The following is a 26,976-nucleotide window of genomic DNA, read 5'->3' as shown; positions in this document are numbered from 1 at the left end:
GTAAGCTAAAGATCTGGTCCTGACAACCTCTAAGAGGCCTAAACCCACACTGATTTTCATCCAATTGCTCCTCAACTAATACTCGCACTTTCCTTTCAACAATACCTGAGAAGATTTTACCCACAACGCTGATTAAAGAGATACCTCTGTAGTTGTTACAACCTTTTCTGTTTCCATGTTTAAAGATTGGTGTGATTACTGCTTTTGTCCAGTCTGATGGAACCTGTCCCGACTCCCAGGCCATTTCAATTATCCTGTGTAGCCATTTAAGACCTGACATTCCACTGTACTTGATGAGTTCCGACTTAATTTCATCCACCCCAGCTGCTTTATTGCACTGCAATCTATTGACCACTTTCTCCACTTCCTCAAACGTGATCCTATTTCCATCATCATTCCTCTCCCATTTTACCTCGAAATCTGAAACATTACTGATCGTATTTTCACCTACATTGAGCAAAATATTCCCTCCATCTGCCCAAGGCATCCACAGGATTCACCAGCAGTTTTCCTGACCTGTCCAAAATACTTGTCATTTCCTTCTTACCTCCCTTTCGAAGACTGCTAATTACACTCCAGAATGGTTTTCCAGCAGCTTGACCCAATGTCTCCAACCTGTTTCTAAAGTCTTCCCAAGATTTCTTCTTGGATGCTGCAATTATCTGTTTGGCTTTGTTTCTTTCTTCAACATAACTTTCTCTGTCTACCTGAGTTCTAGTATATAGTCATTTTTTATACGCCTTCTTTTTCCTTTTACAGGCTGCATTGACTGTGTCATTCCACCAAACTGTTTGCTTCCTCCTACTTTTACACACTACTGTTCCAAGACATTCTTTAGCCACTTCTAGTACTGTGTCCCTGTACCTTGTCCATTCCTTTTCCAATGACTGTAATTGACTACATTCAACTAACTGGTACCTTTCTGAGATCACTGTTATGTACTTGTGCCTGATTTCCTTATCCTGAAGTATCTCCACTCTTATCCTCCTACATATGGACCTGACCTCCTGCACTTTCGGCCTCGTAATCCCAATTTCACTGCAGATTAAATAATGATCAGTGTCATCAAAGAATCCCCTGAATACACGTGTGTCCCTCACAGCCTTCCTGAATTCCTGATCTGTTATTATATAGTCAATGACAGATCTGGTTCCCCTGCCTTCCCAAGTATACCGGTGAATGTTCTTATGTTTAAAAAAGGAGTTTGTGATTACTAAGCCCATACTGGCACAGAAATCCAAGAGTTGCTGCCCGTTCCTGTTGGCCTCCATATCCTCTCCAAATTTACCCATAATCTTTTCATACCCTTCTGTTCGATTTCCAATCCTGGCGTTAAAATCACCCAAGAGCAGAACACTGTCCTTGTCCTTTACTCTAACAACTAGATCACTGAGTGCCTCATAAAAACTATCCATCTTATCTTGATCAGTCCCTTCACAATGCGAATATACTGACACAATCCTAATTTTCTTGCTAGACACTGTCAAATCTATCCACATCAGTCGTTCGTTTACATACCTTATTGCAACTACGCTGGGTTCCATTTCTTTCCTGATGTAAAGCCCTACACCCCATTGTGCCATTCCTGCTTTGACTCCTGACAAGTAGACCTTGTATTCTCCCACTTCTTCTTCTTTCTCACCCCTTACCCGAATGTCACTAACAGCTAAAACGTCCAGCCCCATCTTACTTGCAGCCTCTGCCAGCTCTACCTTCTTCCAAGAGTAGCCCCCATTGATATTAATAGCTCCCCATCTCATTACCGTTTGTTTGCCAAGTCGTATCTTAGGAGTCCCTGGTTTGTCAGTTAGAGGTGGGACTCCGTCACCTCCAAAGGTCCGAGCCATCTTCCAATCTCTTCAAATTTGGGAGCACGGCAGTACAGCCCCTGTGAATCGTGAGTTATTCTTCACCACCCCAGGGGCTTAATATCCGGGAAAATGACACCTAGTTTCGTCAAAATAAGTGCAGCAGTGTAGGTTAATGTAGAATATAGTTCAGTAGAGTGTAATGTAGGGTTTGGTTGTGTAGTGAACTCTTGGACTACACATCACAAAATTTGTAATATAGTACTACAATATAGTACAGCAGCCCATGCGAATATGCTATAGATGATTTTGGGGGGCCCTCCTCAACAGGATGAAGGATCCCTACGGCCTCACACGACTAGTGCCCGAAAGGACGGGTATTGTTCACTTCGGAGCACCATGCAGCCACTGTCGTACCTTGAGCCAGGAAATGGGCTTCTTTGCTGCAATGCAAGTATCAGAGGTGCTACAAGCTTTGGAGCAACACGAACTGTCAGCACATCTGCCATTGTTTCGTCTTCCCTACACTCGGCAGTAGAGACAGATGTACCGGAAGCGGTATATCCGACTACAACACTGGACACAGGAGTGGCACCATGTTGTCTTCTCAGACGAGACCTGGTTCTCTGTAAAGCGTTACGATGGATATATACACTGAGGTGACGGAAGTCATAGGATACCGGTAGGCACATATATGATAGCGACAATATCGCTTACACAAGATATAAAAAGACAATGCACTGCCGGAGCTGTAATTTTTACTCAGGTGATTCATGTGGAAAGGATTCCGACGTGACTATGACCGCACGACGGGAGTTAACACACTTCTAACGTGGAACGGTAGTTGGAGCTAGACCCATGGGACATTCCATTTGGGAAATTCAAAGGGAGTCAAATACACCGAGATCCACAGTGTCGAGAGAGTACTGACAATACAAAATTCACCGAGGACAACGCAGTGGCTGGCGGCCTTCACGTAATGACCAAGAGCTGCGGCAATTGTGTAGGGTTCCAGTGCTAACAGACAAGCCACACTGTGTGAAATAACCGCAAAAATAAATGTAGTAGTTAACGACGAACGTATCCGTTAGGACATAGCGTGCCGTGCCTCTCCCGGACTCGTGACCATATCGGTTGGACCCTATACGACTGGAAACAGTGGTCTGGTCAGATAAGTTGGTAAGACCTTTTGGAAGGGTTCGATTGAGTTGCGAGACGCCACGACGCCACGGACGCAATCCTCTGGTCCAGCTGAACCGATCACTGAGTGGAAACGGTTATGTTCGGCTACTTGGAGACAACGTGCAGCCATTGATGGACTTCGTATTCCGAGTCAACGATGGAATTTTGTCAGTGTGCCATGTCGCCGGGCCACAATTCTTCTCGACTGGCTTGACGAACATTCTGGACAATTCGGACGAATGGTTTGGCTAGCCAAACCGCCGACATCAATGTCATCGAACATTTATGGAATATAATCGAGAGGTCAGTTCCTGCAATAAATCCTAGAACGGCAACATTTCCGCAATTACACACGTCTGTAGAGGCAGCATGGCTCAGTATTTCTGCAGGGAACTACCAACGACTTGATAAGTCCATGCCACGTCGAGTTGGTGCAAAAAATGGCTCTGAGCACTATGGGACTTAACTGCTGAGGTCATCAGTCCCCTAGAACTTAGAACTACTTAAACCTAACTAACCTAAGGACATCACACACATCCATGCCCGAGGCAGGATTCGAACCTGCGACTGTAGCGGTCGCGCGGTTCCAGACTGAAGCGCCTGGAACCGCTCGTCCACTCAGGCCGAGAACTGCTGCACTTAGCCGGGCTAAAGGATGTCCGACTCGATGTTAGGACATATTCCATGACTTTCTTCACGTCGTTGTATATCTGTGGAGACTCCGAGGTGAATGAAAGTCACCACATTGTTTTCGTCACCGTCATACACGTTCAATACTTGGAATCATGGTTTGCTACGCCACTGCGTACCCAACACGATCACCTCTAAGTCTCGTAGCTGTTAATTTGGACATCGGCCATCATACTTGTATTATGGAGGTGAATGTGGGTCTACCATGACTACCATGACTTGAACAAGATAACGCAGGAATATGTTAGCCGTGCTGCCTTGATTACCTCAATACGGACGCCGTTCGAATGTTGAGCTAACCGGATGTCCTCCAGACGTCATACCCACTTAAAACAATTATGCGCTATCAAGAGATTGGTACGCCTTCACTCGCCATACCCTACGAATCATCAGGTTTAAAGCGGCATGGAATGACGTACCTGTTTCTGTCTTCAATCGATGCCCAGCCGGGTTACAGCCATTATTGCCCTCAGAGAGTGAAAATGCCCCTTTCTTCAGTGGGACTTTCCATTGTCAAATGATTTAAATAGTACCAAGGTGAAACAACTTTTAATGGTGCCAACACTAAAAAGTGAAATCAGTGAAACACTAATGTAACTATTAGAAAAATATGGCAACTTGAATTTTTAACGAAATGGTCTGCAACAAAAATTATTCCGTTGAAAAGAAAAATCCCCACATTTTAGTTAAGCAGTACGGAATTCAACCCGCTAGTGGTAGAATTATTTCTGATCTTAGCCGTCTGAAAGGAATTTTTATTCGGTTAAACGACGTGATATTCTCTACCGTTGTTATCTTCATAATGTAATGTTAAATACCTATTACTGCACTAGGTTCATAAGTACAATAGGTCTTCAAAGATTGTATACCACGGCAAGGCAAGGCAAGGGTGGCTGTAACCCAGCTGTGCATCGATTGAAGACCGAAACAGGTACATCATTTCATGCTGCTTTAAACCTGTGCCAGTTATGATGAATCGTAGGGTATGATGAGTGAAGGCGTTCCAATCTCTTCATATCGCACGGGGTTCATTTTAATGAAGCTGGACATAGAACTGTATGTCAAAGTGAAAAATTTTACAAAGTGTGGGAAACGACTTGAAAAATACTACACCTTACACGTTGATAATGAAATGAAACAGGGCATACGCCATTTGGAACTTTTAGAAAAAAAAAAGACAAATTGCATGTTATGTATTGAAAGAAAGATAAATTTTTCCTGTAGTGTACTTACCAGTAATTATTTTGTTGTCCTGTCCTGCGATCCTGGAAACCTGCAAAAGAAAAGATTCCCTATTAAAACACACAAATGTAAATATTTAGGTGCATGTAAGTGCATTTATTGCAACACAGATGCTGAAATATTCATTTTGCCTATTTGTGTCCAGTAGACTAGGGTGGCTCTTAAATGGCGCTTTGTCTTAAGAAAAATTTTACTTGCACTAAACTTCGAAGGGACTCTTACGTCAGTAGGATAAAACCTAAGAAGAAAACATAAAAAAAACCTTTATAAATATTTCATTTATTGCAGGTTTTTACTTCAGTGTCCTTAATGGAATATGTCTTATCATCACAAATTGCACTGAACACATGACGAGACGGGTCAGGGGTCCTAAGACAAGCAGAGATTTAGATAAAACCCAGAGCTGACTGCGATGAGATATTTGGGGAAAATTTAAAGGTATATCCAAAGGTTAGGCTAGTGATAAATTGAAGTGCTGTACTATTGGATTTCCAGAATGCTGCGCTAACGACAGAATTGTAACTTGTGTTAACCAGTTTGATGTAAAAAGCATCCAAAGTTACTCAGATCTTTTTATTTAATTGATGACCGGTTTCGCACATCAGAACCGATTTTCAAGCCATCCAGACAGATAACATGTCCTGCGTGCTATCACGGAATACACCGTTTTTTCCCTGTTTGGATAATTTGAGAATTGGTTATGATACCCGAAACCGGTCATGAGCTAAACAAAAAGAACTGAATTTACAACTTCGGTCGTTTGCTACATTAAAAACTGCTTGACCTGTTGACAATAAACCCAAATCCGACGGGACAGAAATTGAATCAGCATGAGAAATCGTCAAAACACAGTATGAAGGATGAGCATAAAACTGTTATCACGTACTTCTAGCGATAACTGGACTCATCTCCTGGTGTAATCAAAGTTCACAACGAGATACGTTCCCCAATGATATTGGTATCATTGGAGGAGATTTTAAGTATCCAACAATCAACTGGGAAAATTACAGTTCAGTAGGTGGTGGGCGTGAGAAGACGTCCTGCAAAACATTACTACAGGAATTCTCTGAGAATTACCCGAAATAGATTATTCGAAGGCCCACTCACTTTAGAAATTTTTATAATCTAGTAACAACAAACAGACTTAAACCCCTTGAGGATGTACACATAGAAACTAGTAAACGTAATCATGAGCAGTTGTAGCAACAACGATACTAAAGTACAAAGTTCATATAAAACAAGTACGCCAGCCGCGGTGGCCGAGCGGTACTAGGCGCCTCAGTCCAGAACGGCGCGACTGCTACGGTCACAGGTTTGAATCCTGCCTCGGGCGTGGATGTCCGTGATGTTCTTAGGTTAGTTAGGTGTAAGTAATTCTAAGTTCTAGGGCACTGATGACATCAGATGTTAAGTCCCATAGTGCTCAGAGCCATTTGAACCATTTTTGAAAACAAGTAGAACGGTCTATATGTTCAAGAAACTAGACAAGGAGGCACTTGTATCCTATCTCAATAAGGTACAAGAACCATTTAGCTCTGGAGAGAAGCATGTAGAGGAACTACGTCACAGGTTTAGAAGAATAGTTGACTATGCACTTGAGAATGTTTACGTAGTAGAATGGTTTATGATGGAGGGACGTACCGTGCTATACAGTCAGCGTAAAGAAAATAGTAACAAAACAGAGACTACTACTTACCAGATGCAAAACAAAGCATAGGACTATACATAGAGAGATGTGAAACTCAACTAGAAATTTTCTTACGTGACACGCCGAAATGCATGAATCAAGGCAGTCAGTTACTGATTTCCGAAATCCATTAGATTCAGTACCAAACTAACATTTAATATCGGAAGTAAGATCCTATGAGGTATTTAACGAAATTTGGAACTGAGGAGTTTATGGAAGGAAGGATGCAACATGATGTCGTGAATGGAAAATCATCAAAAGATGTAGAACTACCCGTAACGTCATCTGTGCTCCATGGAAGTGTATTGAGACCGTTCCTATTCATGTGGTGTATTAATGACGATGTAGACTATATTGATTTAATAGCTACATCAGACTTTTCGCAGAATGAAATACTGACTGTGAAAACCTGTACGAACGCTCAGTGAGATGTTGATAAGATTTCGAAGTGATGCAAATATGGCAACTTACATTAAATGTACAAACTGTGCAGTACACCAAACGAAAAAAACGCAGTACCCCGTGACTACAGTACAACGAGTCATAGTTGGAATCGGCCAGCAGAAAAAATATCTGAGTTTTACAATTTGTAGGGTATGAAGCAGAACGATCACGTAGGCTCAGTCATAGATGATGCAGGTGGCAGACTTCGGCTCAGTAGAATTCTAGTGAAATGTATTGTCTAAGAGTGGAAACAGCTTACAACTCATTCGTGCGACACATATTAGAACACTGCTCCAGTGTGTAGGACGTGAACTAAATAGTACTACCAGAGGGTGCTGAAAATATGCAGAGGAGGGCAGCATGAATGATCACATATTTGTCTGACACATGGGAGAGTGTCACAGCTATGCCAGAGAAACACGACGTCAGACATTTGAAGATGTGAGGACTATTCGGAAAATGAGGTCCCATCGGTTGCGAAATGGAAACCGCTGTGAAAATAAAAACTGTTTTATTTTCAGCAGTTGGATACACCTTACAGCTACTTCTGTACATAGTCGCCGCTCTCACTTAGTCATTTGTCATAGCATTGCACTAACTTTCCAATACCCTCGTCATAGAAAGCATCTGACTGTGCTTTCCACCAATTCTCTACGCTGGTCTCCAGCCTATTGTCTGCACCAGAATACTGTATTCGCAGCCAGCTATTCGTGTGAACAGAGGTGAAACTCAGAAGCAGCTAGTTATGGGCTGTATTGAGTGATCAAAAACTTCGCACCGAAAACGCTGCAAGAGCATCTTCATAGCCCCAGCAAAGTGCGGCCGAGAATCATGGAAAGGAAAAGCATGACAGTTATGTTATGTGGGCTGCATGACATCAGGTGAAATCTCTCACCAGGCCATCATACTTGGTGGGAGACGCTATTTTCTAGGAATTTTTACGCACTCACACTGAGCTCAGAACTGAAAAGAGTGATGTGTCATGACTGGAATAATAGAGATGCTACAAAACACATCTGTGCAGAGCAACATCGCATTGTCACTACGGTTTCCATTTTGTGCCCTGTCAGATGTTACATCCCGAACAGCAGTCGCAAATGCAAACTATCTCAAGTAATCCTGTTAACAAAGTTTAAATGATAAATCTGAGAACCTGAGAGACAGGTCCCTTCTTTTTATCTACATCTACATCTTCATGGATACTGTGCAAATCACATTTATGTGCCTGACAGTGGGTTCATTGAACCACCGTCACTATTTCTACTATTCCAATCTCGTATAGCGCGCGGATAGAATGAACACCTATATCTTTCCGTACGAGCTCTGATTTCCCTTCTTTTATCGTGGTGATCGTTCCTCCCTATGTAGGTCGGTGTCAACAAAATATTTTCGCATTCGGAGGAGAAAGTTCGTGATTGAAATTTCGTGAGAAGATTCCATCGCAACGAAAAACGCCTTTCTTTTAATCATGTCCAGCCCAAATCCTGTATCATTTCTGCGACACACTCTCACATATTTCGCGATAATACAAAACGTACTGCCTTTCTTTGAACTTTTTCGATGTATTCCGTCAGTCCTGTCTGGTAACGATCCCACACCACGCAGCAGTATTCTTAAACAGGATGGACAAGCGTAGTTTAGGCAGTCTTCTTAGTAGGTCTGTTACGTTTTCTAAGTGTCCTGCCAATAAAACGGAGTCTTTGGTTAGCCTTCCCCACGACATTTTCTATGTGTTCCTTCAAATTTAAGTTGTTCGTAATTGTAATACCTACGTATTTAGTTGAATGTACGGCTTTTAGATTGGACTGATTATTGTGTAACCGAAGTTTAACGAGTTCTTTTTAGCACTCATGTGGATGACCTCACACATTATTTAGGGTCAACTGCCGCTTTTCGCACCATTTAGATACCTTTTCTAAATCGTTTTGCAATTTGTTTTGATCTTCTGATAACTTTATTAGTCGATAAAAGACAGCGTCATCTCCAAACAACCGAAGACGGCTGCTCAGACTGTCTCCCAAATCGTTTATATAGATAAGTAACAGCAAAGGGCCTATAACACTACCTTGGGGAAAGCCTGAAATCACTTCTGTTTTACTCTATGCCTTTCCGTCAGTTACTACTAACTGTGACCTCTCTGACAGGAAATCGCAAATCCAGTCACATAACTGAGATGATATTCCATAAGCACGCAATTTTACTACGAGTCGCTTGTGTGGTACAGTGTCAAAAGCCTTCTGAAAATCCAGAAATACGGAATCGTTCTGAAATCCCTTGCAATACCACTCAACACTTCATGTGAATAAAGCGCTAGTTGCGTTTCACAGGAACGGTGTTCTCTAAACCCATGTTGACTGTGTGTCAATAGACGGTTTTCTTCGAGGTAATTCATTATGTTCGAACACAATATATGTTCCAAAATCCTGCTGCATATCGACGTTAACGATATGGGCCTGTAGTTTAGCGGAATACTCCTACCTTTCTTGAATACTGGTTTTATGATTGTTCAGTATGGAGCTAATGAATCAGCATACTCCGAAAAGAACCTAATTGATATACAGTCTGGACCTGAAGAAAAAAATGGTTCAAATGGCTCTGAGCACTATGGGACTTCTGTGGTCATCAGTCGCCTAGAACTTAGAACTACTTAAACCTAACTAATCTAAGGAGATCACACACATCCATGCCCGAAGCAGGATTCGAACCTGCGACCGTAGCGGTCACGCGGTTCCAGACTGAAGCGCCCTTAACCGCACGGCCACACCGGCCGGCTCTGGACCTGAAGAGTTGCTTTTATTAAGTGATTTAACGTTAATGGTTTTCTTATTCAGTTAGCAAGCGTATATTTCTGTCCTGCATGGTGTAGGTAGAAACTGTTTATAATCATTCACTCTGGTGGATACACCAAACCACAGATAAAAGAACACATGTTTCTGTACATCCGCAACAGATTAAGTTCACAAAGTACACGAAGCCCTAGCGAATCCGGGATGTAGCGGAGTCGGCGTAGCAACACAACAGTTCCAAATCATTAACCACCCGAGGCTGGATACAAACTAAGTCATTGTAGCCATGCAGTGGCGTGATACGAACAGCTGCAAAGTACAACAAGGAGTGGGCCAAACACTAGCTCTGGCCAGAAGCTCAGCGGCAGTCATCTTCCACACAATACAATCCATCTCTAAAGATACCGAGGAGTTGCAGCCCCATTGAAGGTGACTGGCCCCTTCACAGTAACGCGTAACTGCAATTTTTGCTCTGGTACACAGAATGGAACCAGCAGGGACCTTTCAAAACCGTTTGAAGTATTTCGAACATGATTCCAGAGCAGGGAAAGGTGTTTATGCTTTATCAGACCTTCTGTTTGGCACCCTATTACGTCGTGGTCAAAGAGGTTGGGGAAGGCGGAGGCTACAGTGACCATTGATGCATACACGAATAAAACGGCTAAGATCCACTATTCGGCAACAGTCTTGGAGCCACCTTGCCACCTTTGTTGAGCACTTTGAAAGTTTCCATGGGCAGTGACCTTGACATGCATTCAGTTGTGTGGTGCTGTGGTGCTGCTCTTGCGCCTGAGGGTAGGCAACACCTTCGATACTTCTTAGATTCTTCATGCTCACAAGAAGGCAGTGGAGCACTACTCAGCTGAATAGGTGTTGAAGTCTCTGTACATGAACACTGTTTTAAAGTGATCAGTAAAGGTGCACAAGCATCACTGAGGATGTTGTCACATTGGGGGTCTTGGAGGGGCTCTTTGCCTGAAGTCATATGTGATTTCCCCCCAACACAGTATTGCCAGCAGTGGCACCACTGTGTCATATGTGCTGATGATAGTCATCAATGGTAATGCAGAATGACGATTCATCAGTGAACACAATGCAACGCCATTCACCCCAGTCATGACACTATTCGCCGACCGGGGTGGCCGAGCGGTTCTAGGCGCTACAGTCTGGAACCGCGAGACCGCTACCGTCGCAGGTTCGAATCCTGCCTCGAGCATGGATGTCTGTGATGTCCTTAGGTTAGTTAGGTTTCAGTAGGTCTAAGTTCTAGGGGACTGATGACTTCAGAAGTTAAGTCCCATAGTGCTCAGAGCCATTAGAACCATTTTTCAACCATGACACTATTCCAGACACAGCTGTTTGTGTTGTGATGTTAACTGCAGCTGTGTATGGGTTGGTAATTCCCTAGTGCGACTACTGTTAGATATGACACACAACGTTGCAGGGAGTGCATTATTTGTTCTCAGGTGGCAAGCACAGATGTGAACAGGTTATGATGTACTTGGTGCACAACACAGCGATCATCCCTTTTGGTGGTCAGTTACGGTCGACAAGAACCTTGATGAAGTCTCTGCCTGCCCTCACATTCCCATGCCATCCAACATGCAGTCCAGCTGGCCTAATGTTGACCCTCTTTATTAGGTGCTGAAAACAGTGCCTCACACGAGTTAGTTGCATCTGTGTGACCTTCACTGTGGTAATTCACTGTCTGAAGATGTTCATGCCCATTTTATAACCTACCAAAAAAAGTGTCTAATGAAGTTTGGTAGGCGTTCTGCCTATCACATAGAACTGCAATTCCAAAGATCTACGTATCCGCCAAAGATGTGTGTATTTATGAACGTAATTGACTTCTGACCATGAATGGGTGCTTCGCTTTTTCTGTCTGTTCGTTATTTTGTTGGGCAGGTTTATATGACGATGATGATGCTCTGTGTCTATAACTAGTCATTAATTTTTAAAAAAATACAGCAGATCCTAGCGAAGATTAGTTGGACGCTCTCAATTCTTTACTCGTCATAACCTTTTTGATGGCGGTACATACTTGCCTTCTGTCAGTCTTTGAAATGTTCAAATGGCTCTGAGCACTATGGGACTTAAAATCTATGGTCATCAGTCCCCTAGAACTTAGAACTACTTAAACCTAACCAACCTAAGGACATCACACACATCCATGCCCGAGGCAGGATTCGAAACTGCGACCGTAGCGGTGACGCGGTTCCAACTGAAGCGCCTAGAATCGCACGGCCACACCGCCCGGCCTTTGAAATGTCTTACCAAAGCAGATATGGACCTATTTCAACTAAGAATTCAGTTATAGCATTCACAAATCGAAGAGTGCAGGTGTTCTGAAGGGCGTGAAAGAGAGGCACATGTGATTTACTGAAGGCATTTAATTCACTTTAGCATCTTAGTTGGAGACCCTCTAGATAATACATAATGTCAGAGACGAACCATAGAAAGTTAGTCAAAAATATCAGCAGATTTGGATTCATTTCTGTAGAGTCATTTGAAGTATCAAGTGTGTGGCCAGCACTCTACAGACGTTTGAAATAATTGTTCAAATCCTAGAAATATTTGGTTATGAAAAGAAACTCATTTCCATCATGTGCTCATCCTACTTGAATGATAAACCATTACTGCTGTGATAATATGCCAGTAATAAAGAGGAAACACTAAATGCAATGTTTCAAATTTCTGTTTCTTGCTTAATTATAACATGCAATTTTCAAAAATTAAAAATGTACTAACATCCAACCTCTGCTTTACAATCCAGTGCAGATAGTTTTCAGGTAATCATCCCTAGGATTCTGTGTGAAAGCTGTTCACTTTCTCTGGTAGAGGTCGGGCAAATAATTTTCCTTGCATCAACAATTCCACTGGCAGGCAGGCTGATCAATGTTGGGAGAAACGTTTAACAGTGGCTTTCAATCGGAGAGCCGAGCTGAAATGAATTTCCAATATGAATGTTTGTACTTTAAATATTCCCTCGGACTCAGCATTCTGCAGTTCACACAGTAAACGGAACGCTGTCTGCTATCACATCGCTTCCAAGCCAATCGTGAATTATTAATGCCCATTCATTTTCATTCGAACAACTCTCACTGCAGAGCTGTTTTGAGTTAAATCGTTCAGATGATTTCTAAACAAAGGCTAGATTCCAGATTTTTTTTCATCCGGACAATATTTTACCGTTATCGCTTTCAGAGAACCGAATTACACAACTCTCTCCTAGTTTCTCAAACTTCGTTGACTTCACCTACTTACCTTGCTTATCTAGCAAGCTTACGAACTATATCGCAGATCATGGCGTAAGCACAGCATAGAAATCTAATTACAGGAAGGAATTTCATTCGACAACGATATATGCTCTTCTATTGAGCGTGTAAACGTGGGTAATGTTAGGTAATGATGGGGAAACTAAGGTTTGCTACGACGAGCATCGCTAGAAAACTCAAAACATGGAGCTATTCTTACGAAAGCAAACATCCAACCACATTTCCCAAGGCAGGAGTGCTATTAAATGATTTAATGTTTCTTAATGCTCGTTATACCATTGTATCTCTGGTGGAAAGAAGTGTTTATGAGAAAAATCAATAATCTTTGAGTTATGCTTACTACGTGAAGCGCCTACGAAGAAGTTATTTTCAGTTGTGCCTAAACCACAAAGTTTAATTAATATTATGTGTTTTGGAAAAAAAGTATTTAAATTGTGAGAAGCACTAGAAGTATAAAAAAGTAAAAAAGGATTCTCGTACTTCCCCGAGATGAACAAGGTGTCCATAATCAAAGATCCAGGTTGAAAAGGCTGTAGTAAGAGAACCACTGCTCTAGTCCGAACGGCATATCATTCACACAAGAGGAAATGTCATAGAGCAAAATTTGCCCATAGATAGTCTTTAAACGTCATAATATGCACACCAATAGACGCGTGGACTACGGCTGTTCCTCAGTTTGCGTCCGAGACACATGACTGTCTCCATGAAGGATAGCACGCTGCTGATGTAGCTCTTTTACAAGAACGGTGACTGTGCACCAGTGGCCCTACAGAACTTCCGGACACTCAAGGCTATGAAAAGAGATATTGAGTCGGTTTCTACAACGGGTCTGGAGAAAATGGTTGCAAAATTCGAGAAGACAGGTTATTTTGAAGTGCAGTGAGGCAGCGACAGGACAGCAGTTGACTAGACGTCTCTGGAATATGCGGCCACAGCATTGCAGGAGGGTTAGAGCAGTTGTGTGCAAACAGGCGGTTCACAGGGTATTGATCGAACATCTGACATGTCTGCGAGCACGGTGCGTAAAATCCTACGAAAGATACTGCATTGCTATCCATACAAAATCACGCATATTCAGGAATTGCTCCCTGCTGACTCGCCAGCAAGACACACTTCCGCTGTGTAATTTCTTGCTCGCATGGATTGGAAGAGAAGGAGGAGGATGATGAGATTAATGTTTAACGTCCCGTCGACAACTAGGTCATTAGAGACGAAGCAGAATCTCGAATTAGGGAAGGATAGGGAAGGAAACCGGCCGTGTCCATTCAAAGGAACAATCGCGGCATTTGCCAGAAGCGATTTAGGGAAATCACTGAAAACCTAAAGCACGATGGCCGGACGCGGGATTTAACTGTCATCCTCACAAATGCGAGTCCAGTGTACTAACCATTGCGCCATCTCGCTCGGTCTGCTCGCATGGAAGTCGAAAATAAATGGCTATGGAACATACTGTGGTCAGACGAAATCTATTTCTATCTCCAAAGACATGTCAATACGCATAATAGCATAATATTGGCAACGGGAAGTCGGCACGCATATCAACCGATACTGCTTCATTCTTCAAAGTTGACTGTGTGGTGCGTCGTTTGTCATAGGGCCTTATTTTTTTCCAAGTGATCAGTCCTGAGGGCCCTGTAACCTGTACCGTCACTGGTGAAACCCGTGACACTCTTTTTTTGCACCAGCGTCATTCTGGCACTTCAACAGTGAGGATGTGTGGGAAGGATCATTTTAATGCCAGATGGCGCTTCTCCACACATTGAACAGCTAGTGTAATGCCTACTTCAGAGGCATTTCGGAAATGCTAGAATTATCTGCCACTGTTTCCCTACTGCCTGGCTGTCCAGAACAAATGATCTTCAACCGCGTGACTTTTGGCGGTCGAGTTATCTTAAAGATAAGTACGGTTGCTCTTCTTATTACGGAAGCACAAAAATATACAATGATTATTAGTTTTAGCCATATTAAATCACCATCTTCAGATTATTTGCACAGAAAAAATTTTTACACGGTCAATCCATTTAGTCAACTATTCATATTACTGTGGAATATACAATAAGAAAACAGGTTTGCAAGACAGGACACAACATGAAAAGATTTTATACACTTCTTACGTGTTTTGTTTGTCTATGGCTACTGTGCACTGGTCACACAGCTATTCTCTTATTGTATAACGAGAGAGGGTAGTACAGAACATCGCCTCTAGCACTTGTGTCCAATTAACATAAACAGTCAACTGATTGGCACTGTAAAAATTTTTCTATACAAATGATCTGCAGATGGCTATTTCCTTTTGCTGGAACTAGTAACCACTGTGTATTTTTAAGCGATCCAGGAGAATAAACTTCTGTAGTAAGGAGGACAACCTTGTTTAGATTCTGAGATCACCTCCAGTACAGCTGACAATGTCAGGTAATAGCTTATGTGAAAGATGTTGCGTCCAGTGCACCAATTAGGAACATAGCTGAATTGAAAGCACGCGTTGAGCAACGCATACTGAATGTGACCGCGAGACATCCCGATGTGTTGTGAAACGTTCTTTTTCTCGATCTCAGCTCGTGGCAGTAAATGGTGGATAGCATGCTGAACATGTTTTGCACCAGTCTCACGACAAATTAGAAACCGATGCCATTTTGATTTTTATGCTTGTTTTTGGCCCCACGACACTTAAAAAACTTATACACTCCTGGAAATTGAAATAAGAACACCGTGAATTCATTGTCCCAGGAAGGGGAAACTTTATTGACACATTCCTGGGGTCAGATACATCACATGATCACACTGACAGAACCACAGGCACATAGACACAGGCAACAGAGCATGCACAATGTCGGCACTAGTACAGTGTATATCCACCTTTCGCAGCAATGCAGGCTGCTATACTCCCATGGAGACGATCGTAGAGATGCTGGATGTAGTCCTGTGGAACGGCTTGCCATGCCATTTCCACCTGGCGCCTCAGTTGGACCAGCGTTCGTGCTGAACGTGCAGACCGCGTGAGACGACGCTTCATCCAGTCCCAAACATGCGCAATGGGGGACAGATCCGGAGATCTTGCTGGCCAGGGTAGTTGACTTACACCTTCTAGAGGACGTTGGGTGGCACGGGATACATGCGGACGTGCATTGTCCTGTTGGAATAGCAAGTTCCCTTGCCGGTCTAGGAATGGTAGAACGATGGGTTCGATGACGGTTTGGATGTACCGTGCACTATTCAGTGTCCCCTCGACGATCACCAGTGGTGTACGGCCAGTGTAGGAGATCGCTCCCCACACCATGATGCCGGGTGTTGGCCCTGTGTGCCTCGGTCGTATGCAGTCCTGATTGTGGCGCTCACCTGCACGGCGCCAAACACGCATACGACCATCATTGGCACCAAGGCAGAAGCGACTCTCATCGCTGAAGACGACACGTCTCCATTCGTCCCTCCATTCACGCCTGTCGCGACACCACTGGAGGCGGGCTGCACGATGTTGGGGCGTGAGCGGAAGACGGCCTAACGGTGTGCGGGACCGTAGCCCAGCTTCATGGAGACGGTTGCGAATGGTCCTCGCCGATACCCCAGGAGCAACAGTGTCCCTAATTTGCTGGGAAGTGGCTGTGCGGTCTCCTACGGCACTGCGTAGGATCCTACGGTCTTGGCGTGCATCCGTGCGTCGCTGCGGTCCGGTCCCAGGTCGACGGGCACGTGTACCTTCCGCCGACCACTGGCGACAACATCGATGTACTGTGGAGACCTCACGCCCCACGTGTTGAGCAATTCGGCGGTACGTCCACCCGGCCTCCCGCATGCCGACTATACGCCCTCGCTCAAAGTCCGTCAACTGCACATACGGTTCACGTCCACGCTGTCGCGGCATGCTACCAGTGTCAAAGACTGCGATGGAGCTCCGTATGCCACGGCAAACTGGCTGACACTGACGGCGGCGGTGCACAAATGCTGCGCAGCTAGCGCCATTCGACGGCCAACACCGCGGTTCCTGGTGTGTCCGCTGTGCCGTGCGTGTGATCATTGCTTGTACAGCCCTCTCGCAGTGTCCGGAGCAAGTATGGTGGGTCTGACACAACGGTGTCAATGTGTTCTTTTTTCCATTTCCAGGAGTGTATCTTTTTGTTTTTTAAGCGGTTTATGGCCTCAGGACAATTGAAAAGCGATTTTTCCCGTCCGATGTGGAATGAGATTGCCATGATGGATGGGCTTGCCTAACTAACAGTGCCACTATGTATGACTGCCGAATCTGTGCAGTCATTGACATTGAAGGGTGCGGATGGTATAGCGTGCACCCCAAACATAGTCATCGTATTGCGATTCACACGCCATTTGCAGCCTTCGCCATTTAGTTAACAGGTTTACAGTGTAATTTACTGGTAAAATCTTCATTAAACTTTTTATCAATTTATTTATTTGTTTATTTACTTATTGTTCCATAACGTTTCCCCATGAGTCAATAATATGCCATTCAAATTTGACGTCACTCTGAATAGTGGTTTCTTCGTACAGCGGTTTGAAAGTGGAACTTTAGTTACGGACACCCCATACTTACGAAGCATTATTCTGGTGTTTCAAAGAACGAGCTGTGAACATGCTGTCCAAGAAAGATCCACTTTCAGATTACTTGCAAAGAACTACAGAGAATTTAATGTTGAACATATTTAATTTCGAGTATAACTGCTAGTAGAAAAATAAGCGATTCAGGAATTATGGTTGAATGCATGATTAAATATACCCGTTCCTTGTCGAAGCAACAAACAGAATCAACAGCTGGCATCAGCTTCCGGCAGGGACTACACGAAAGAATTTTCCGTTTCCTTTGTCACCAATTCTCCCTCAAATGTGGCCGCTTCGCGTGCTATTACCTCATTAACGACGCACAATCAACGTTAAATATGGGGAAAGTTTCTGATGGACACGTGACAGAAGAGGCTCTGGTGAAGGCGAGACAACACACGGCCGATTTATAACCTGCAATATTTGTCAATGTTTAATACGTCTAAGAGATACCCATTACAGTACAAGAGAGACCCGTTACACCGTAATTCTTCTGTTGCACCATGTTTCAAAGAATGCTCTTTTACTTTCTTTCAGAATTCCTTATCATTCTGCATTCTTCCGTAAACAATTCGTGTCATTGTTTTGCAACAAGGACTTATTAAACCGAAGGTTCGATGGAGATCTGTGTGTTTTGGAATGGAGTTATTACATTCTTCCTGACGTCCGAATGTATTTCACTTGTTACATATACCGACATGCATAGTATTTTATAAATTGTGACGAGAAGGCAAGTATTTAAAAAGTAAATTCGACTATGGAAATAGAGGGCGAAACTTAAAGAAACTGTAATTCCCATTTAAGGGAGGGTACTTTTACTCATCTTCGCAGACTGGTCTAACTTGTTATGTAGTACAAGGTAGAAAAGAATTGGTTTCTCGCGACAACCTTTAAAGACAATTTTTTGTTAACTCTAAACAAGCTTTCTTGAGTTACGCCTTTCTTCCATCCATGTAGTCGATTTTAGTTACGTTTTTTCCCGAAATCTCTTGCCATTTCTTCAAATCTCTTCATCTAGTGGTCGAGAGTTTTTAGCTCGGAACATCTGCAACAATGTGTTCTATTGTTGGCGCACACTTTCGATCACATCATTCGGCCAACACTCACCCGATGCGGCTATTTTTAAGAACTTGGTAGAGACAATTGTAAACAATGAGAGACTGGTGTACGAGGTAACGGTAGTGTCACATACAAGGGGAGAACATGGGAACGTCACTACTGTATCAGATGTAGAACGTAGCCATCTGAGCTGCAGCATACAGTAGTTCATCAACAACAGTGTCCCATCAGCATGTACACTAAGCCAAATCACTATTCCACAAAAGAATATTTCAAATGAGAACGTGAAACTTGAGAATTATTGTTTACATTATGAGATATTGTACATGATGTGATTCTACAGAACCACTACTACAATAATAAAGCATTCAGTTTTCATAAATAGCCCGATCTTTAAGACCGACAATGGCGATACACCGTAACACATTCATAAAAACAATATAACGAATATTACTGCGATCAGTACATCAATTAAATCTATTACTGCTTGTGAAACTGAAGTCTATCTGCAACAAAGTGTCTGTCACGGAGATGAGCCTAGACAGGATGTAAAAGTTAAATGAGGAGTAAAAGGTGGAACGGCCTCCATTTTGCAAATTCTTTTGAATGTGACCTTCTCGTCTTCATGTAGAACATTTATTTAGAGAGACAGGAATGCATATCTGCTTCATTTATACAGCTATTAATGTCATCTATGATGGATTTCGAAAGTTTACTTCATTTTCATGTGTAAACAGCGGGTCCTTAAACCACTGGTAACGTGCAGATGTGTATTTTCTCTACATGTAGCTATACGTCTGCTTTCAGTCTCCATTCACTATAAAAGTCAGTATGTACACCATGTTACCCAGAGTATGACACTAAAGAAGCACACTATAAACCATGACAAAATTACGAACTTTTGGGGTAAGATAATCTTCTGGGCTCTTATCTGTAGCGCTTAACGACTTACTGAACATAATGGACATGAATGACACACTTCAGTTTACTTTGTTGACCCCAGTTTTTCCAGAAAAAAATAATGAATATCGTTTGAAGGTATACAGGATAAAACTACTACTATTGATAGAAATCTCCTGCCATATTATACGAAGAAAGATGTAGTTTCTGTTATACAAAGTATATGAGATACAATTCATCACTAAAGTTTAATAAATTGCAGTCCACATTATTATACAAGCATATGGTTCAGCTGCCTATTAGCCATTACTCATAACAAAGAAATGTTCGAGAATGTGAGAAACTGAGCATACAAGAACAAAAATTAAGCCTACAAATTGTAATCGTATACCAAAAGAGTGTTATTCCCCACTTCGATTCGATGTATCAAAGTTGCAAAATTTTTCGGTCGCTTTGGGTAAGGATTGCACCTCTGTCAATAGGCTGCCAAGTAACGCGAAAACAAACATTGATGACCTATCCAATTCTGAAATGTACAACATTAAAATTCGTTTCTTAAGCAGTCAAATATTCGGACCAAATTCAGAGAATACTTTATTGGTATCTTCCTCTTATAAGGCAGCTATTGCTACATACATAAGCGGCAAAGGCACATTTTTGATAATATAATACTTCGTAATGATAAAGTATTCCATACATTAAACAAAAATCTCCTTTAATTATTAAAAATCTTCACGCGCAACAGTTCGGAGAAAACAACACTAAGCCAAACCATGGACACTAGCTATGTTAATTTTAAAGATGTTGTAGACTTGAGCTGGTACTGAATTCCTGTGTAGCAATGAACACTAATCAGACTTTCAACAACGATAGTATTTACATGGGCCGAACAGTCCTGCTGGAGGAACATCCACAACTGAACATTATAGCAGAGAATGAAAAAAACCGCTTCAGTTGTAAGGTTTTTTTTTATTTTTCACTGCTTAGACCACGACCTTTTTCAGGCTATTAAATGCCCACCATCAGGTGTGATACTGAAAATAAACAAGAGGCTGATGTTAATTACAGTTTTTACAGGCAATAAGACACACGATAATTAAATAATGATGTACCATATAAATTTTTAGAAAACAGCAGCCGGGCTAGGTGCCGTAAAACATAAATGAATGACAAAGTGACACCAGACAATACAACGAACGACTGCTTGGGTAATGAACACCAGGACACTTAACACTTACATTTCGTCCTACGACCCCGCGCGGCGCAGTATAGAGCAAAGGACGTGAAGTACCACCGTTGATTATGGGCTTGTAATAACCCGAAACCGGTGGTGTTCTTAGAATTTGAAAATAAAAAATGTTGCAACTGAAGTGGTACTTTCAATCCGTATTAATTACATGAGAGAGTTGTGCTATATAAAAGAGAACGGTTTATACACTCCTGGAAATGGAAAAAAGAACACATTGACACCGGTGTGTCAGACCCACCATACTTGCTCCGGACACTGCGAGAGGGCTGTACAAGCAATGATCACAAGCACGGCACAGCGGACACACCAGGAACCGCGGTGTTGGCCGTCGAATGGCGCTAGCTGCCCAGCATTTGTGCACCGCCGCCGTCAGTGTCAGCCAGTTTGCCGTGGCATACGGAGCTCCATCGCAGTCTTTAACACTGGTAGCATGCCGCGACAGCGTGGACGTGAACCGTATGTGCAGTTGACGGACTTTGAGCGAGGGCGTATAGTGGTAATGCGGGAGGCCGGGTGGACGTACCGCCGAATTGCTCAACACGTGGGGCGTGAGGTCTCCACAGTACATCGATGTTGTCGCCGGTGGTCGGCGGAAGGTGTACGTGCGCGACGACCTGGGACAGGACCGCAGCGACGCACGGATGCACGCCAAGACCGTAGGATCCTACGCAGTGCCATAGGGGACCGCACCGCCACTTCCCAGCAAATTAGGGACACTGTTGCTCCTGGGGTATCGGCGAGGACCATTCACAACCGTCTCCATGAAGCTGGGCTACGGTCCCGCACACCGTTAGCCGTCTTCCGCTCACGCCCCAACATCGTGCAGCCCGCCTCCAGTGGTGTCGCGACAGGCGTGAATGGAGGGACGAATGGAGACGTGTCGTATTCAGCGATGAGAGTCGCTTCTGCCTTGGTGACAATGATGGTCGTATGCGTGTTTGGCGCCGTGCAGGTGAGCGCCACAATCAGGACTGCATACGACCGAGGCACGCAGGGCCAACACCCGGCATCATGGTGTGGGGAGCGATCTCCTACACTGGCCGTACACCACTGGTGATCGTCGAGGGGACACTGAATAGTGCACGGTACATCCAAACCGTCATCGAACCCATCGTTCTACCATTCCTAGACCAGCAAGGGAACTTGCTGTTCCAACAGGACAATGCACGTCCGCATGTATCCCGTGCCACCCAACGTGCTTGGCCAGCAAGATCTCCGGATCTGTCCCCCATTGAGCATGTTTGGGACTGGATGAAGCGTCGTCTCACGCGGTCTGCACGTCCAGCACGAACGCTGGTCCAACTGAGGCGCCAGGTGGAAATGGCATGGCAAGCCGTTCCACAGGACTACATCCAGCATCTCTACGATTGTCTCCATGGGAGAATAGCAGTCTGCATTGCTGCGAAAGGCGGATATACACTGTACTAGTGCCGACATTGTGCATGCTCTGTTGCCTGTGTCTATGTGCCTGTGGTTCTGTCAGTGTGATCATGTGATGTATCTGACTCCAGGAATGTGTCAATAAAGTTTCCCCTTCCTGGGACAATGAATTCACGGTGTTCTTATTTCAATTTCCAGGAGTGTATGACCTACTCTGGAATATTGAGCTTGCCCCTGTAATAACCATTGATTATTTGTGTAGTACATAGAAGGCACACTGACTTGTAAAGCCATTTTTATCGTCACCTGCAGAGTATTACGACATATTTTATTTGCTAGTAATTTTAACAAATGCGTACAGCAGCCTGCAATGTCCAACTTACTGCTGATTCTCGTATAATAACTGTCAGAAATGGTTTCATAGGAAAACTGGACAAACTAAATCAGATTTCGTCCAATTAAGAATTCAGTGTTCCCTTACCTTGTGAAAGAACCAGTATTTCTATACCCAGACTCGTAGTACGTTATGAGAAATTTCTAATTCGTCCCCCCACCACAATTTACATTTTCCGTACTTCTCTAAACACACTCCAGGCGAATGGCTCTTAACACCGAGCCGAGAGAAATGATACAGCCGCAAAATGATGGTGGTTGAAACCGTTGCTCGGCCATCCACATATAGGTTCTACGTGGTTCTGTGAACCGCAAAAGGCAAGTGAATTGCCAGGATGGTTCTTCTGAAAATGACACGACTGACAAGCTCCCTCATACTTGCTCTCCATCTATAATGAACTTGTCGTTACCGTTATTTCAACCCCTTCTCCCATATACAAGTTGCTGTTAGGGACAGTACATTCGACTGTGGTAAAACGCGTAAAATTTCGTACAAAGAGGTATGTTAATAGATAATTTCCTTCAGAGGCAAATGTTCGTATTCGTCGGTAAGAAAAAATTTCAAGGGTATAAAATATCGAGTGAGATGACGTGCTGAACCGAATTGAGGCAGCAACTCGGCAAGAAGTATCTCGCGATTTAGATTTTTTACTGTCAGATTTAGGGATACAAGTTGTAGGGTAGTGTTACTAGTTTCATTCTCATTGCTACACATACGACTAGTGGTTAAAATAAAACTCGTGTATTGCACCAGCATGCTCCCCACTCTTCCACCTTCTCCCCTCCCCCCACCCCCACCCCCACCCCCCAAAAAAAGTGAATACATTCTGGTATCCCTAAAGGACTGCGAAACGTATGTCTATACGCTTGACTAAAAATCTGTGGTTATAAAAATCTGAGTTATAATTAATCATGGCGAATGCCATGCTAAGGAGGGAGTGTTGGCTATTGTGTTTTTCTATTAAATGGAGGTTTTGATCGAGACCAATGAAAAAAATTGACTTTTCCACATAATTTAGATCCTGAGATGTATAGATTATGCATGCAAAAGGATTTTTTGGTTGTAAAAGTACTTCATAAACTACAGCGTGTTGAATGTATTAGTTCATGAAAATATTCGACTAGTATATACGAGTATCTGTCCAATTAAGATCTGCTTAAAAGAGGCATCGTGGCCAGTACGCATAATGACAACCAGAACTTCAACGCTTACATTTGGAACGCCGCGGAGCAAGGAACATCTACATCTACATCTACATCTCTACCATTCCACTCTGGAATGGCACATTGGAAAAAGGAACAACTAAATCTTTCCGTCCGATCTCTGATTTCTCTTATTTTATTATGATGATCATTTCTCCCTATGTAGGTGGGTGTCAACAAAATATTTCGCATTCGGAAGAGAACGTTTGTGATTGAAATTTCGTAAATAGATCTTGGCGCAAAGAAAACCGCCTTTTTTCAGTGACTACCACCCCAACTCGCGTATCATATAAGTAACACTCTCACCCCTGTTCCGCGGTAACACGAAACGAGCTGCCCTTCTTTGCACTTTTTCGATGTCCTCCGTCAAGCCTACCTGGTAAGGATCCCATTCCGTGCAGCAATATTCCAACAGAGGACGGACAAGTGTAATGTAGGCTGTCTCTTCAGTGGTTTTGTCGCATCTTCTAAGTGTTCTGCCAACAAAGCGCAGTCTTTGTTTCACCTTCCCCACAATATTATCTATGTGGTCTTTCCAATTTAAGTTGCTCGTAATTCTAATTTCTAGGTATTTAGTCGAACTTACAGCCCTTGCATTTGTGCGATTTATCGTATACCCAAAATTTATAGGATTTCTTTTAGTACCCATGTGGATGACCTCGCACTTTTCTTTGTTTAGTGCTAATTACCACTTTTCTCACCATACAGAAATTATCTCTAGATCATTTTGTAATTGGAATTGATCGTCTGATGAGTTTACTTGACGGTAAATTACAGCGTCATTTGCAAACAGTCTAAGGGGGCTGCTCAGATTATCACCTAGATCATTTATCTAAAGCAGGAACAGCAGAGGGGTTATGACACTACCTGGCGGAACGCCAGATGTACTTCTGTTCTACTCGATGATTTACTGTCTATCACTACGTACTGTGCCCTCTCAGAGTTCGTCAAAAGAGCCCGGACTGAAAAATATACGGCACCAAATTCAGAGTTCTAGGCGCGCAGTCCGGAACCGCGCGACTGCTACGGTCGCAGGTTCGAATCCTGCCTCGGGCATGGATGTGTGTGATGTCCTTAGGTTAGTTAGGTTTAAGTAGTTCTAAGTTCTAGGGGACTGATGACCACAGTAGTTAAGTCCCATAGTGCTCAGAGCCATTTGAACCATTTTTGAACCAAATTCAGAACCAGGGTATGCTTAAGGAAGAGGATGGATTCCTGTATGGCTATGGAAAATTGACCGTGAGGTTTGAAACAACGTTTCTTTTTGTTACTACAAACTCTAAACGCGTTTTTTAAATTTTTAACAACGTTTTTTCAGCGCTCGAAGCGCTCTAGGGACTCGCTAGATTAATCGATTCCACTCAATTTTTTAAATGAATGATAATTAAACTTAGGAGGCCCTAGCTAGATTTTATTCATTATTCGAATCTTAAGTACTTGTTTTATACATTTGAACTTAGAAAAACATGCAAACAAAACTACGTTTTTGAGGTATTTTTGGAAACCTCATCGTGATGGGTTCCAAAATTCACTCTAATTTAAGAATTTTCTATTTTTATATGTTTCAAAAATAGCCACGACTCTGCAGAAGGCTTCACGCAATCTAGGATGCACCGTGAGGCGCGTACTTCGACAAGGCCTGCAGTCGTCATTTTTAGTTCGTTATGAAATAAAAAATGTTTTCCGTGCACGAACGTATACATAATAAAGTGGTAAAACTATCTTTTTTCTAAAAACAATTCTTAAATGAAAAGAATTCTAAACTTCGTCCCGTTTTCGTGCCTCTTAATGTCCGCACGTATATAAAAAGGGATGATTGAATATCAGTTGAGTTATATGGCATGGGTCCCAAACGACTGTAAAATTTTCGTTCGAAAGACCATGCAAATGGATTAAAAAGAACTGGATTATACCTTTAAGTAGAGACTGTCTACATCTGTTAAGTAATTTGAAAAGAAAATTGTGCCATTAGCTGTAAACGTTTTTGGTAATTCTGTGAGGGCTTGGATTGTTACAATCATCCTCAACAAGAAATACATTGTACATTAAACATACATTACCGCCATTATGAACCACACAAATGTAGAAGATATATAAATTTCATAATAATTTGGCTTAAACTGTCGATATAAACACAAAGTGTCTTAGCGCAATTACAGTAGTACACATTTGGTGATATTTCCACAGTTAAATTTCACTAAATAAAAAGTGCACTTGGAAAGTGCTCATTTATACTTCACTACCAGACGTCTGCGCGATGCTCGTATGTACACTTGTCCTCTGCTTAAAAGTTTTGCTAGTGCAGTCCCTAATTCATAGATTCCTGCTGTATCTCATATCTTTGGGTTGCACGAAAAGTAAATGAAGCAAAGAGAGGCAGGGAGAGTGAGGAGACGTGTCGATAAAGTTGGCTCAAATGGCTCTGAGAACTATGGGACTTAACATCTGTGGTCATCAGTCCCCTAGAACTTAGAACTACTTAAACCTAAGGACATCACGCACATCCATGCCCGAGGCAGGATTCGAACCTGCGACCATAGCGGTCACGCGGTTCCAGACTGAAGCGCCCAGAACCGCACGGCCACACCGGCCGGCTCGATAAAGTTGTATCCTGGGAAAAGAAGGGACTGATATTTGTGTTCATTCAGTCTTATGAAGCTGTTGTACTGAGCGGCTGTAATTAAATATCGAAAGTACATTAGTTCTTTCCGTGTTTTTTTCTTTCATTTACAATGATAGTGTGTTCGAAAATAGTTTCGAATGTAAATATAGTTTACTTTCTGTGTTCAGTTTTGTGATTGAGGAGGATCTATGGGACGTCGTAATATTCTTTAAAAATGTCTGGCAGATTAATTTCTGCTGTCAAGAAGGCGAATTGTCATCACAGATTTGTGGTGTTCATTTAAATGTGTAGCTGATATTGTCTCCAATATATTGTATCCCAGAAGATGTACCTACTACCTTTGTAATAAAAGAGACTATATGGGCCACGATCTTGTAAATATCTGGTTGCAGTTGTCAGAAATGACTAGCTTTGTTTTATTATTTGAAGTTAATGACATATCTTTTCAATTGGTTTTGCGTTTTATAGGCTATCCCTCCAATGAAACTGAATTTTGAAAATACC

General features: G+C 42.8%; 1 protein-coding gene across 1 annotated transcript in view; it reads right to left on the bottom strand.

Annotated features, from left to right (window-relative positions):
• Positions 1 to 26,976, bottom strand: part of LOC126473435 (uncharacterized) — an 860,366-nt gene that overhangs the window by 385,189 nt on the left and 448,201 nt on the right. The window contains exon 3 of the mRNA XM_050100479.1: positions 4,914 to 4,953. Within this exon, the coding sequence (XP_049956436.1) occupies positions 4,914 to 4,953 (40 nt within the window). The remainder of the gene's footprint in view (positions 1 to 4,913; positions 4,954 to 26,976) is intronic.

The sequence above is a fragment of the Schistocerca serialis genome, chromosome 4 (assembly GCF_023864345.2).
Source record: "Schistocerca serialis cubense isolate TAMUIC-IGC-003099 chromosome 4, iqSchSeri2.2, whole genome shotgun sequence".
In the NCBI taxonomy this organism is placed as follows: Eukaryota; Metazoa; Arthropoda; class Insecta; order Orthoptera; family Acrididae; genus Schistocerca; species Schistocerca serialis.
The sequence above is the reverse complement of the archived record's forward strand: the minus strand, read 5'-3'. Positions and strand labels throughout refer to the sequence as shown.